This window comes from Stegastes partitus, unplaced genomic scaffold (genome assembly GCF_000690725.1).
Source record: "Stegastes partitus isolate 25-593 unplaced genomic scaffold, Stegastes_partitus-1.0.2 Scaffold1893, whole genome shotgun sequence".
In the NCBI taxonomy this organism is placed as follows: domain Eukaryota; kingdom Metazoa; phylum Chordata; class Actinopteri; family Pomacentridae; genus Stegastes; species Stegastes partitus.
The window spans coordinates 480-15,430 of NW_007579624.1; the positions used below are offsets into that span (position 1 = coordinate 480).

The 14,951-nt window shown below is 41.7% G+C and overlaps 2 protein-coding genes across 2 annotated transcripts; both read left to right on the plus strand.

The window, feature by feature from the left end:
* The first annotated feature begins 522 nt into the window (after nucleotides 1–522).
* LOC103373043 (aquaporin AQPAe.a-like) lies at nucleotides 523–5,080 on the plus strand. Its single transcript, XM_008302841.1, has 6 exons — nucleotides 523–537; nucleotides 1,022–1,216; nucleotides 2,167–2,328; nucleotides 2,449–2,613; nucleotides 4,084–4,164; nucleotides 4,868–5,080. Exons 1-6 carry the CDS (start codon nucleotides 523–525, stop codon nucleotides 5,078–5,080), a joined length of 831 nt encoding a protein of 276 aa, XP_008301063.1.
* Nucleotides 5,081–11,186: 6,106 nt separating this feature from the next.
* LOC103373044 (lens fiber major intrinsic protein-like) lies at nucleotides 11,187–12,542 on the plus strand. The gene is made up of 4 exons (XM_008302842.1): nucleotides 11,187–11,546; nucleotides 11,885–12,049; nucleotides 12,151–12,231; nucleotides 12,357–12,542. The coding sequence occupies exons 1-4, from the start codon at nucleotides 11,187–11,189 to the stop codon at nucleotides 12,540–12,542; spliced, it is 792 nt and encodes a 263-aa protein (XP_008301064.1).
* Nucleotides 12,543–14,951: the final 2,409 nt, after the last annotated feature.

Genomic DNA, 14,951 nt, shown 5'->3' on the forward strand with positions numbered 1-14,951 from the left:
TATGTGTTTAAATCATTTCGTGTTCCTCACTCAGTGCATGTTTTTAGCCAGCTGTGTATTTGATTTATCCAGACATTGTGCAACCCTCTGAAGTGGCCCACAATCACTTCAGTTGGAAGACGAGTGAAAGGCTCCTCGTAGTTTTCTGAAGATGTGGTCAATTGCTCAAGGTCAGTGAATTTGATGGAGGAACATTTTGAGGTCAGGATGTTGTACATGCAACCCTGGAGAGACATATTTGCAGTGACTAATGCATGTACAAAGGAAGACTTGAGAAGTGCCCGAGGTGAGGGGAAAGGAGAGGGTGAGGAAGAGAGAGAGAGAGAGAGAGAGAGAGACAGAGAGGGAGGAGGCTGCTCTCATCAAAGGACCTCTCAAGCTCTACAAGTTAATGAGGGACATAGCCGAGACCCTGAAGCCCCCAGACCCCGACAGCTACGCACAGACAGACGGACAGGCAGACCGACAGACGGACCCAGTCACAGAAAAAGCTTGAGGACAACATACTAATCCAAGTTTGAAATGACGTGGCGTGAGGTGAGTATCTTGACCTTGTGTTTTGGGGTTTTTATTGTCTTACAGGAGAAGGACTCTGGAAGAAACTGGTTTTAATCACATAGGAGTGCTTGGATATTTGTGTTTTTAGGTGCTTTTAGCTAAAACTTCATTTTATAACTCAGTCAGATGACGATGAAATGTTAAAATTTGGGGATTTATAATAAGTGCTTCTGTGCTTAACTTGATCAATTCAACAATAACTGTGACTATGATGAGATGTTAACGTATATTTTGTCAACACTGATCTGACTTGTTAGTGTTAGATATGATGAAGTGTTGTCCCTGTATGGCTTTTTAGTGTTTTTAGGGTGTGTTTTGTTTTAGGAAGAGGCAAATTGCTAAACGTAATCATCAGCATGTTGTATACATCTACAAAACAAGTATTTCTTAGCTGTTTTTCCTGTTTTCATTGGACACAAAGTTACTTAGTGGACTAATTACAGTTGTGCCTCCCTTTTCCGAGGAGCTACGTAGTCGGCAGTTCTGGCGTGCCATGATGGCAGAGCTGCTCGGCACCCTGGTGTTAGTGAGCGCTGTGCTGGGTGCCTCGGTGCCAGGCCCTGGAGAGGCCCCCGGGGGACCCCTGTACCCAGCTGTGGCAGTGGGTGTGGCGATTGTGGCAATAGCGCACTGTTTTGGAGAAATAAGCGGAGCACAGGTGATCTTTTTAAAATGCAGTGCCAATACTACACTGTGTAAAAATACTCAGTTCAAGTCCTTTCTTGTGAAAAGTACACAAGTGTTACTAAATGTGTTCTCAAAGGGGCCAAAGTGTATTTTTAAAAAAAAGAAAGTGCTTATTATAAATGATTTATTTCTGTGATATTAACTTTTTGTTTTAAGTATTTGTATGTACAGTTAGGTAGTTTAGTTTACTGGATCCCAATCTAGTGGTTAGTTTCTCTCCAGAAAGTCATAGGTTAAATATAATGGGTCTTCTAACCAACAGCAGTCCTGATCATATCTACCAAATATCTATTATCAGATGTGTAACCCTTAAAAGCCATTTTAATATGATGCCAAAAAGGAAATATACTGAATGCTAGGAGGATTTTTTTTTTCATTATCACAGTTTGGGATATGTCAGTAACAGCATTGATGACTTGATGCAATTCTATTTTTGTGCAGTGTCAGACTGAAAAAACACACACTTAGGACCTTAACGACAAAAATATCATACTTTAAAAAAATATATATATTAATGTACTTTCACGCTCATTGAGTTTTTTTTTTAAATGATCAATATGACAAGAAGGGAAAAGTTCTGGCAAAGACATTTATATTAACTTTGGACTAATCTTTATTTAACAGTAAGTAATCTTCTGTCTGTGGTCTCTGCTACATTACATAAAAGGTTTACAGCAGAAATGGCAATTTGGCGACACTGATGTTTGTAATGGTTGTGAACCGCTGGTTTAATCTGTAGTAATACACTGTATTTTATAAACGTGTTTGTTTTTAGATGTACAGTCTAATCTGAAAAATAACTAGTGACGACACCTTTTCTACAAAAGAAAAGTAAAAGGAAATATTGAAGTAAATCATCGGACATTAGAGTTTTTACCGTCCTCAGCATTTTTATATGTGACTGTGTTTGTGTGGGATCAGGTGAACCCTGCTTTGACTCTGTCTTTCATGACCACACGGAGGCTGGATGTTCTTCGGGGCCTTGTTTATATGACTGCTCAGTGTTTGGGGGCCTCTTTAGGAGCCGGAGCCCTCTACCTGGCTCTGCCTGTCAAAACCACTGCAGACCATTTTGTCAACAAGGTCAGTTCCCAGAAGATGTGTTACTTTATAAGGTTTTAGATATATCTTTTCTAAATATTTCTGTTATTTGGTGAACCTTATCCTCTTCACCCCTCCCAACTCCTCTTTTCCTTCACTCAGGTGCCCATTGAGTTAAATGCAGCTCAGGCTCTTGGCATTGAGGTTCTGTGCACCTTCCAGTTGGTCTTCACTGTCTTCTCAGTGGAGGACCAGCGACGGAGGGAGAGTCCAGAACCAGGAAACCTGGCCATTGGATTAGCACACAGCGCTGGAGTGCTAATAGGGGTAAGAGGAGCTTTTGTACAGATTTATACTTCACTTGGTTTCCAGTTGTGATTATTTTTTAAAACTGAAGCCACTACAGGTTTGACTTCCTCCCACACACACACACACAGCACACTGCAGCTTTTGTGCTGCTAACACTCACACTGACACACACAGATCAATGATCCTATTTTGAAATATGTGACTAAAATTTGTTTCACAGACAATGTGTGGGTGTGGTTGGCGTACATTCTAATTTTGATTAGAGAGAACACCAGATGACTCATGTCAGACACATTTAGTAAAAGAACAGTTACCAAAACTTTCCCTTTAATAACAGAAACAGAAGCAACCCCAAAAAACAAAAAAACAGTTTTATCAACATTATTAACATTTTCACTTGAAATTATGAACATTTATATTTTCTTTAAATCTTACCAAATTACAATCCTTATTTATGCCAAATAATAACACATATCTACAATGTATATTTGCATGATGACCAGATCGTTGCCACTATTATGTAGCAGAAAGTAGGACATTTTGCTCTCTAATAATCTTATGTGGAATTAGCATGTGAACAAACATTTCTTTTTATGAGATTTATCTCACAATCTAAAAACATACAGGTCTGACAAATTGGGGTTTGAGACATTGTCTGTCTCTGACAGTCTGTTAGTCTGTCCAGAGTATTTCCTGAGTCTGAATGTGAATAAGGGAACAAGGATGACAAAATAGGTCAGTAAATAACCTTTATGTAATTATGTAATTTCTCGGAGATCAAAATCTCTTTCGCAAGGGAGACTTGAGTACCACAGATGAAATCAAGCATCACCAGACAAAAACATATACAGCATCCGAGGCAATATATTAAAAAAAGATATGTTGGAATCAGAGTGAAATATTTGCTTAAAATTTCTGAATGCTTAAAATTTTAAATGAAGACTGGTACAAAATGGAGAAACTTCACCTGAAAGAATCAAAGCAGATTTTCCATAACAGCCCAGATGAAAAGCAGAACCACCCAGTAACAGGGTGGCAGCCTCGAAGCTAACCCGATGTGTGTTGTCAATAAAGTCTGTCAGGAACAAATGAAATGCAGCCATTGAAGACATTGTATAATATGTTGTTCCAAAGATGCGTTGTGATTAGGGAACACTGAGGATACACTGAAAACAGCAATATCTGCTATAAAGGTTTTTCTTAAAGCATTCAAAAAAAAAAAAAAAAGCTCTAACAAGACATTAGTGGAGCCTCTGTGGTTTAAACTTAATCAGCACTTTTATTTAGTGGGAAAATCGAAAACCTGTTGAGATTTATGTTTATACAGGAATTAAGAAAAACTGTTACATGAAACATGATACAAACAAATACCTGAAATAAGTGGAAAGAGATTAGCCTTTTACAACACATCCGTTTTCTCATGATGCTCTTTCTAGATCTGAACCCTTGACGTGGCTTATTTTTATGAGAGCGTTGTTTGTCTGTCAGGCTCGGTTCTCAGGTGCGAGTATGAATCCTGCGCGCTCTCTGGGTCCAGCCATCATCACCGGCTTCTGGGAAAACCACTGGGTGAGCAATGAATCGAAAATCCAGACCTGTCCGCATGGAAACGCTCATCACACTGACCACCTTAAGCTGCTGTTATTGTCCCATTTAGTCAGTGTACATTACTTAATGAGGAATCTCAGCAAAACTGTAAGATTCTCTGAATGTGAGATTGATTAAGTAGAGTGAAAAGTGAGTACATTTGTGTAGGTAATGTACTTCAGTGCAATTTTGAGGTACCTGTGGTTTACATTTGTATTTTTAATTTTCTGTTACTACCCTTGCTTTAATACTTTGCGCTTCAACACATTTATTGGACAGCTATAGTCACTAGTTGCTTCTCAGATTAAAATTTCACAAAAATGTGTTTTGTAAAAGACATATTTCCTCTTTAAACATCAAATGATTTAATTTAATAATTGTTAGGCGGCTGGACAGGTAAAGTTAAAGCATATTCTTCAATAAAAAAAAAACAAAAGGGAGAAAAATACTACTAAACTACTAAACTGTGTCTAAAATAGTTCAAATTAGGTCGACAATGACATTAAAATCCTATCTATGGAAACGTGGATGCATTGGAATCAAAATCTAATCATTAAAAATGTCACCCATAATGTGAGACTTCTACTTGTAATTAAGTTGAATGTTTTTTTCTTAACCCATCTCCATAAAGTGAAAGCTCTGTCCATTCTCATCTCTTATGTTTCATTATACCTCCTTCCTGCAGGTTTACTGGATCGGACCGGTGCTCGGTGCTGTTCTGGCCGGAGTGTCCCATGAGTTCTTCTTTGCACGCAGCGCCTCTCGTCAGAAGCTGGTGGCCTGTTTGACCTGTAAAGACATTGAGATCGTAGAGACGACCAGCATGACGGGATCATCTCTGTCCACCGTCACACAGAACGCAAGAGCCAAGCAGGCCAACAAACAGGAGAACAACTGACATAAAGAAGAGCCGCATAGGAGCACACACGTTGTACAGCATCACAGCGATTTTTATGAAGATGCACCGTGTACAGTTCATCACGCTTGACTGTAGTGGGGACCAAAGAAAAAGGAGAAGTTGTGTTAAAGGTCAAACTTCTCACACATAATATGCTGTAATAAAGAAAATGAGACGGTGGCTGCCAGTGACCAAAGTACGGAAAAAATCAATTTATATAGAATATTCAATATAAACATTATTTTTTTGAGTTTTAAAGCACCCGATAAAGAAAATGCTTTCTCAAAAGGAAAGTTGTGCAAGAGAGAGTGTAACTGTACAGAGAAACTAAACAATGTCTATCAATGGTGACAGTTTATCCAGTTAAAAATGTCACGTCGAATCCCCAAACACACCTGACCGTCATCAACTTACCTTTAATTTTCCCAGTTAATAAAAAAATAAATAAAGTAGGAAAACAGTGGAAAGTGTATATTATATATTGGACTTACATTTGCTATGTAGACAGAAAAAACCTAATGTTGCGCCATAATTGTTGCATCTTTTAATATCCAGCTGTTTGCTAACAAGTTTGCCAGATAACTAAAAAGACAATGATATATCAGTATTGTGTTCAAAACTTCATTATCTTTGCTATTGCAGGTTTATGGAACAATAGGAAATAAAAAATGGGAGCAGTTGCACAAGTAGAGAAGAGCCGTATGTCTGTAAACAACTCGATCTGTTATAAATCAATATGTGAATCTAAAATCTGCTGACATTTGAAACTAAAAGCTACTGATCAAGCCAAACTAAATGAGGATGCAGCAGCAAAAGCCCTGGGTTACTTGTTATGAAATCAGCATTTCTTATGTAAAGGGAATGAGATATTTCTTCTTTTAAACTCAGACAGTCTTGATTTGAAACTGTTAAAACTGTTTGGCTTGATTTGGAGTCCTCAGCACAGACTTGTTCTGTGTGTGACTGAAATTTTCCAGAAGGGTCATATGTCTGCAGGCACTCTGTCGCTAAATGGTCAGGGAGCATGCAAACGGGTGCCAAATGATCTGAGCAGCAAGTCACTGATTCTATATAAATCCAGAAGGCCCAAGAAATAATCCTTTAAAAGAGGCAGCAACGGGAGGGCTACTTTAAGCAACCATCTGTTACGTTTTCAGTGAGCTTCTGTCGAAACAGTAATGACACGCTGTTGAGGTTCATAATGTTATAAAAATCCTGGCTAAAATGATTTTTTTTTTTCTCTGATGTGCAGAGAAATTAATGTAGAAGCTGCATTTTAATCCGACTAGATGTGACCCTTAAGGTCCCTGTTGTCTGTCATTAGTGTGTATAAAGGTGTATCCAGTATTGTGAGATCTAGCATTCACTTTCACATTTGCACATCATTATAATATGTCATAGAGACTCATTGAAATCCTGCTGAAAAACACCCTTATGTTTCGGTTGCATCTCATGTTTGTGAATGCTTTGAAATGCTAAAGAGGTCCTTACTCTGCACCGTGGTTTCAATGATGCTCTCAATCAGTCCAGCGTCTGTCTCATGTCTGTGCCTCCTATTCACAATCAAATTGACAACATACCTCTGTAATAGCTCTAAAGAGCACTTTCAGTTGGGATAAGCTTTGTTATTTGAAATGGATATATTGTGCGTACGTGTGTGTGCATACTCTTTGGGTGTGTGAGAGGTACTTTTTGCTTTCATGAAACCTTTAATCAGATTTGTATGTTGGTATAAACTGCCATTTTTGCTTTGTTTTAAAATATACAGCAATTTGCATGTCATTTAAAATATCATTCAAAATACAAAAAAATAACACTTTGCAGCTGGATTTGCTTTGTCTAGCAATGTATGTCTCCTTCTCTTTACATACGATACCACCAATGGTAAATTCGATTCTTATACACTTTAAAATTAATATTGAACGTGATAGCATAATCCTGTAGGGGTATGAATGGATTGTCTAATCTGAACCAGAGTGGTGTTTTGTTATTGGACTTCTGTACTAGGCACAGATTGTCCATAACGAATGCCATGTTGGAGCACAAGGTGGCTCATAAATGTACCAGATCACTTTAGGCAAAAGGTTGTTGATTTACTTTGTGGTCGTATCATCAGATCTACAGCTGTACATCTTGGACACTCGGATGAAAAGAGAAACAGAGCTACCAATTGATCATCATGTGGTACTGAGCTGAATGAGATGGTGGGAAAGGCCACTGGACAGAGCTAGTGAACCCAAATGTGTAGAGAGGGCGAGCTGTCTGGTTGAGTCCCCCTTCCATGATATCTTCGACTTTGATCTCATAGAGTTTCCCACGCATCACTTGGAGGTTGGGGACATGGAATCTGAGTGGGCCACATTCTAGGCCTCCATTGCAGAGGCAGCTGTTAGGAGCTGTGGTTTAGAAGGTCATCGGTGCCTGTTTTGGCAACAACCTAAGGACCTGTTGGTGAACACTGACGGTGAAGGAGGCTGTTCAACTTAAGAAGGAGGCCTTTTGGGCTGGAGGGCCAGAGGGGCTGCAGCTGTGGCAGTCATGGAGGCAAAAATGGGAGGAGTTTGAGGATACTATGGATTTTGGATTTGGGGACTCTGGGGCCATTTGATGAAGCAGGAAGGGAAGGCAGGGTTTATCAAGCTATGTACAGGCAGGACAAAGTAGTAAAACTTACAGGCTTGTCCTCTTTAGTGAAGGCAGAATCTGAGGACTTGGGGGAAAGTCTCACCTATTCCTGGCAGAGTTTGCTAAGGTAGCCAAGATAGCTCCTTAGTGGCAAGGCACCAGGCATCGATGAGGGTTGCCCTGAGATACTGAAGGCTTTGGACATTGTTGGGATGTTCTCGCTGGCATGTCTTTTCAGTGCCCTCTGCATGGAGGTTGGGGACAATGCCTGTGGAGTGGCAGACCAGGTTGTTTATTCCCACCAAACTGGAGGCAGTTATTGTCACATTGCTCAGCCACCCTGGAAGAGTTTATTCCAGGGGAGCTGGAAAGGAGGCTCCAGCTTCTACGAACAAAGTGAGGGTTGTGTTTGTATACTTGACACAAAGTCAGACATGTTTCAGGTGGGTATTGGACTCTGTCAGGGTTACCTCTTGTCTTTGATATGGTTTGTGATATTCATGGACAAGATCTTGACGTGCAGCCAGGGTGAGAAGGGTTTTCAGTTCGGAAACCTCTGAGTTGCATCTCTGCTCTTTGCAGATGATGTGATGGTTCTGTTGGCTTCATCAGGCCCACTAAGGTGGTTTGCAGCTGAGTGTAAAGCAGATGGAATGATAGTCAGCACCTCTAATTCTGAGGACATGGTTCTCTGCAGGAAACTGGTGGATTGGAGGTAAATTGCTGACCTAAGCAAAGGTGTTTAAGTATGTTGGGATCTTGTTCATGAGTGACAGGAAAATGTTGCAGTGTCAGCAGTAATGCGGAAGTTGTACCAGACCGTCGTGGGTAAGAGGGAGCTGGGGGAGAAAGCAAAGCTCTCAATTTACTGTTCCACCATTTGATCCACATTCCAACTCTCAGCTATTTCACAAGCTCTCAGTAGTGACAGAAAAGATAAGATTGTGAATTTAAGTGGCTGAAATTATTTTTCTGTATGGGGTGGCTGGGCTCAGCCTCAGAAATAGGGTGAAGAGCTCAGACATGTGGAAGAATCTCAGTGTAGAGTCGCTGCTCTTTCACGTCGAATAGCATCCGCTGAGGTGGTTCAGGCATCTGATCATTGTGCACCCTTGGGCCTTCCTTTGGGGCTTTTCTTAGCACATCCAACTGGGAGAAGACACAGAGCTCACTGAAGACATTATATATCTCATCTGGCCTGAAAACCTTTTGAGATCCCTCAGGAGGAACTGGGAAGTGTTGATGGGATGAGGGACGCCTGAAACACCCTACTTAGCCTGCTGCTACCATGGCTACAATGACCTGACCCCATACAAACTGAAGAAAATGGATAGATGAATTTAATGTGACAAACCGTATATATTTGTATTGTATTAATATGAATAATTATGGTATAATGATTTATTATCTTGATATGACAGTACTTGAAATAAAACGATGTTAGCAACCAATAACACAAGAGCAGTGTAATTTGAATACACATATACAGTGCAGTCAAATATGCACATGGTTATAAAATAAAGTTTTACACACACGCACACGCACACACACACACACACACACACGCACACACACAAAACATGCACAATAGCTATAACTGCCACTGTGCCGCCAGCAATTTGCATTGTGTGTGTTCTTTCTAACATGTATAAAAGGGAGTTAAAACGGCAAACTCAGCGCTCTGCATTCATCAGTCTCAACTCCACACACACCCACTCACGCTCACACGCACATACACACACACACACACACACACACACACACCTCCAACAGAGATGGCTCTCGGCTGGTCAGCGTGATGCCCCGTCGCTCAGTAACCCCACTGTCCCCCCACATCCCTGCTGCCCTACTGCACTTGTCCCTTTCCCCAGCCTCATACAAACTGAGAACGTTCAGGGCTTTGGTTGTACGTCCTCCTGCAACACACAAACACAACAAACCTCTGCCACGCACCTCCTAGAAGCCCCTGTCACAACAGAAGACACAATCTGCTGTGTTATGTGAATTATTGTTGGTTCGTTGCTTGTGGCTCTCTGGGTTCCTGCACTTCAATGTCCACTGTTTGTGTTGTTGTTTTTTCTTCCTTGCACACATCAGCCAGATTTACTTTTTCTTCACATTTTTCATGCCTCCAACACATGGTGCTGGCTGTGCAGCAGCGTCAGTGCAGCCTCTGAGCCCTGAAGCGATGTCAAGTTCAGGTTTTAGTGCACATACCTCCTGGCCTCTGCAGTGACTGCTGTCACTTCACTTCAGTTTAAGAATACTGATTATCACTGGCAGTGACTGACGCTTTAATTGTGTCCAGTACAATAACCAGAAGGTGCAAACCTAATGTTGAGCTTTAGCAATGCAAATTTAAGACAGCACTTTATTAGTTTGTACTCCAGTGCTTTGGTTTAATATGTATTTTTGTGTTTTTCCTGACCATACGTAGCCCACATGCTTGTTACAGACAATGGTTTCACAGGGTCAGGCATTTCAGTGTATGGGTCAGTTCAGCGCTGTTAGCTTTGGGTACTTCCGTCTGGGGCCCCAGCTGTATTATCTGCATGTGTGTATGTGAGTTTGTGTACATGTGTGTGTCTTTGTGCATACATGTGGGTTTTCTGTCCTTGTCTATCAGCATTTGTGTTCCCCTGATTATGACAGTTATGATATGTCAACAGATGACATATGCCCCAAAGAAAACTTTCCCCACTCACTTTCAGCTGCTCTTTACTGTGACTGTTCGACATAGTTTCTGAAAACAAATTCAGTTCTTCATGTCATTTTTCTGCATAATATGCCCACCTTACAACAAACGCTTTTCATAGATCTTCACTCATTTTGGCTTTTTGTTTCCCTTCTTTGCCTCTTTTTTGGCCTAGTTCTCTTACAGAGGGGCGACAGAGGGGTTAAGTTTGTTTGATTTAGGATGTGCAGCACTGCCGCCCCCCGCCCTTGGCCCTACAGGGGGATTATGGCGTCACCTGGGGCCCCTGGGGGGGTATTATAAAGCGCCTGTCTGGCCCTCTCCCCTCCGTCAGAGAGGCTAAAAGGTCCACTGGACACTTTGTCTATCCCCGTCTCTACTTTAGAAACACCCCTTTAGCATTGATGCCCACCTCTTCTTGACAGCTCATCCCACCTGAGATCTCCACCCACACTCCCACATTATCTTACACCTATGTCTTTGCGACAGGTGGACAGAGGTGGAAAGCGAACGCAGCTGAGTTGACTTTACCAACCCAGTTCATAGTCTGGTAAAGATCTGCTGAGTGGATTCGTCTGTTGACGTTCTGAAACCCTGTTTTGTCTTGACTCTCTGGGTGTGTTTGGTCGGCCGAGTTAGCTGACTACAAAAGGGAGACCCTTTTTTTGTTATTTTTAGCATTTGAAGAGGACTGAAAAGGTACTCGCTTACCTTTTCTACACTCACCCAGATTTATTTTTAAAGAATCATCTTCTGCTGGTGGAAAGTCTCCAGTGAACAATCACCATGTGGGAGTTCCGGTCTATGAATTTTTGGCGGGCAGTCTTTGCAGAGTTCTTCGGGACCATGTTCTTCGTATTTTTTGGCATGGGCGCTGCACTGCGCTGGACCACTGGGCCTCATCATGTCCTTCATGTGGCCCTGTGCTTTGGGCTGGCAGCTGCCACCCTCATCCAGTCCATCGGCCACATTAGTGGCGGCCATATCAACCCTGCCGTCACCTTTGCCTACCTTGTTGGCTCACAGATGTCTCTTTTCCGCGCCATTTTCTACATTGTTGCTCAGTGCCTGGGTGCTGTAGCTGGGGCTGCTGTGCTATACGGGGTTACGCCCGGCAACATGAGAGGCAACATGGCAATGAACATGGTAAGTAACTAACATGGATGTTCCAGAAAACAAGTATAGAACTGCTTAAAGAGAAGGCTTTTGGGCAAGTTGACTTCATCCATAGGCTACAGTTTGTGGTATCAGGCCAGGTATAGTTCAGTAACATGTTTGGGTTTTTTTTCAATCCAACTACAAAACCATAGTAAAAAAAAATTACTTGCAAAAAACAAATACTGCATTAAAAGTGATGCTAGCTAATTGATTTATCTGAAATAAAAGAACAGAAGTGTACTGATTCACTGCAGCTCTAAGACAAAAAGTCTGCAATGGTTTTTCAAATTTGTGAACATAATTTTATTCCACTTGTGTATCTCCAGCTGCAGCCTGGCATCAGCCTGGGCATGGCCACCACTGTGGAGGTTTTCCTCACCATGCAGCTTGTCATCTGCATCTTCGCCGTGACCGATGAGAGGAGAAACGGACGTCTTGGATCTGCTGCCCTCTCCATCGGCTTCTCTGTCACCATTGGTCATCTCATGGGGGTGAGACACATGAAAATAACTTTATGACAATTGTAAAAATGTGCACAGATGAGTACAAACATCTTACAGCACAATACATTAACGAGTGTCTTGTGTTTTAGATGTACTACACTGGTGCTGGAATGAACCCTGCTAGGTCCTTTGCCCCTGCTGTGCTCTTCAGAAACTTTATTAACCACTGGGTAAGACCTGAAATCTCACAGAAGAGACCAATCAATCCCTCAGCTTTTCACTTCACCCTCAGCACGACTCATAAATGACTGAACAGTGTGTGATGAATGATGAATGTGAATTTTGTTGCCGGCAGGTGTACTGGGTCGGGCCTATGATAGGAGGTGCCATGGGTGCCCTTCTTTACGATTTCATGCTGTTCCCGCGCATGAGGGGTCTTTCTGAGCGCCTGGCCACGCTGAAGGGCAGTCGGCCCCCTGAGAGCGAGACCCAGCAGGACACCCGCGGGGAGCCCATCGAGCTCAAGACGCAAGCCCTATAAACCTGCCCCTGCCCCCTTCTCTGACTGGGGTCGAGGGATGAGGGACAAGGCCCTGAGCTGCGCCAACTCCACCTCCACTGCCCCCGCCTCATGCCTTCACACACCACCGCACAACACTAACCCAAGTACACACATGTAGACTAACACGTAATAGGATTTACCAGCGCCACTGTAAAAACCGACATACATACAGGTTCACCACCTTCAACCTCAGCACACAACAAGACTCCTTGACCAGCAGTCCTCACTCTGTATTCTGAACTGGACATTGTGTTATTGATAAATGGTGACCAGAGCCTGAACCAGTAGCCGTCTTGTCTCTCCCTGCCCGTCTGCTTCCTCCTCCCAGCCAGGCCTTCATCTGCAATGCAGAGGAGAGTGGAAACCCTGAAATCGAGCAGAGTGGTTCGGGAGGGGGGGTGGTTGTTGGAAAGGGAGGCAGGATGAGGGTGAGGCAGGGATGTGGGTTTGATATAAGAAGGGTAAGAGGACATGGGCCAGGTGAGGGTGGAGTAGAGGGGTGGGGATTGGGGTTTGGGTAGGATAGAGAGGGCAACACTCTGGGTTTGTGGTCGTTTCAGGTTGGGTTAGACCAGTGAAGATGGGCATGCTATTCATTATTCATCTGAATTTATCTCCATTTTAGTTTTTTTTTTTCTTTTTTTTTTCTGCACTTCAGACACAAGACGTGGATGTATGATACCATTAGATTTTACCAGGTTTTCATTATTTTCAATCACTACATTTTATCTGTGGGTTTGTGTTTGTGTGTGTGGACACCTCTGCAGTATGTGTGTGTGCAAGTGTGTGAGTGAGAGTGAGCGTGTGCACGTGTGTGCGCCTGCCTGTACGTATGAGTGTGTTTGCAAGTGAGTGTGTATATGTGTGTATATGTGCGTGATCAAGATTGCCGATACAGTACTTTTTATTTTGTTTTCTTTTCATTACCACTCTCCTGTTTCGTACCATTAACTGTGTTCATTTTGTCATCAATTTTTAAGACATGATCATTTCTCCTCCCCTCACTGTGGTATTTGCTATGATATTCATTTTTACATAAACCATCTGCTTTTTTGTTCTGAACCAGCGCAATCCAAAGCAAATGTTGTATCCCAGACTTCAATAGTAGGTCTGCAGATCGGCTGTGCGAGCTTTACATTGAGTCTCCTTTTATTATTTGATCCTTACTGGGAGCACAAGGTGTTTCAATAAAAATTTCAATGATAATAAACATAAAAACTTGATACGAGGGTTGGCTCATTCTTGCTCTTTTAAATTGCACATTTTATGGACTTAGTGGTCAAGTAGGAAAGCGTGAGTTGCAGTGAGTAATTATGGCCAGAAGAGGGAGAAAAGAGCACATGACAGACTTAAATCTCAAACTTGAATCAGCTGAATGAGTGTTGAACAAAAAAGGAATCATATGGCGAGAATACATATGCTGTAATATATTGTATTTGTTTGAGGAATGTAGTTAAGGGAGGGGATGTTTGTGTAAAACAGGGTCCACCCTACAACAGCAGTATTGCCACAGTCTGATAAGAACTGTGGTCAAAGCTGACACATGCATGTATCTCTGACCGTCTTCTGTTCTAATGCATCACAGCTGATAAACTACAGACTCCACCTTCAGAGCCCAGACAAAAAAAATCCCGTAAAGAGGTCAAAACTAACAATTCAAGAATCAAACGAGCAAATATTGTGTTATTCCTCTGTGTAAGAAACTCAACTGTTACAAAAAAAGCTCTAAATCAGACGCTTTAGTGAAGCACAATGTTGCAGTGCGTGACATGGTTCTTTATTATGATGAACCTTGGCACTGAAGCTTATTTTGAGGAGATGCCACATACTCCATCCGACTGCAGGACACCACAAAAGTGTCAAATGTGTATCAATCCACTGCTAAAAATTGTTGGCAACAAATGTAATATTTAGTCCTGTTTGAGAAAGTTTCCTAAAAATTTGGGGATAATTTTTTAGCCTTAGAGCTAAAAGCTACAGACAGGTGGAGATGGAGCATAGAAAAGAAAGCTAACTAACAATTTTTATCTGTTTGTATATTTTATAGAAAAATATAGAACATCATTATCCTTTAGGTTACATACTAGGTGGTCACATTAAAGACTATAGGCCATATTGTACAGTATAAAACAAAGCAAACAACAAAAAAAACAGCATTTTTCTACAAACTCTGGTCTGTTGGGTTTATTTAAAAGAGCAGCTACCGTACAATAAATATGAGGCCACTACCAGTAGCTGGTTTGCTTATTTTAGCTTGAAGACTGCAAACAAGGTGAAAGTGGGCTTTGCTTTGACCAAATAAAACTAAATCCACTCAATCAGCAACTCAAAAATGTATCCTGATTAATCTGTACAAAAACCAAAGTCTTAAAGCGACAAATCACCGTT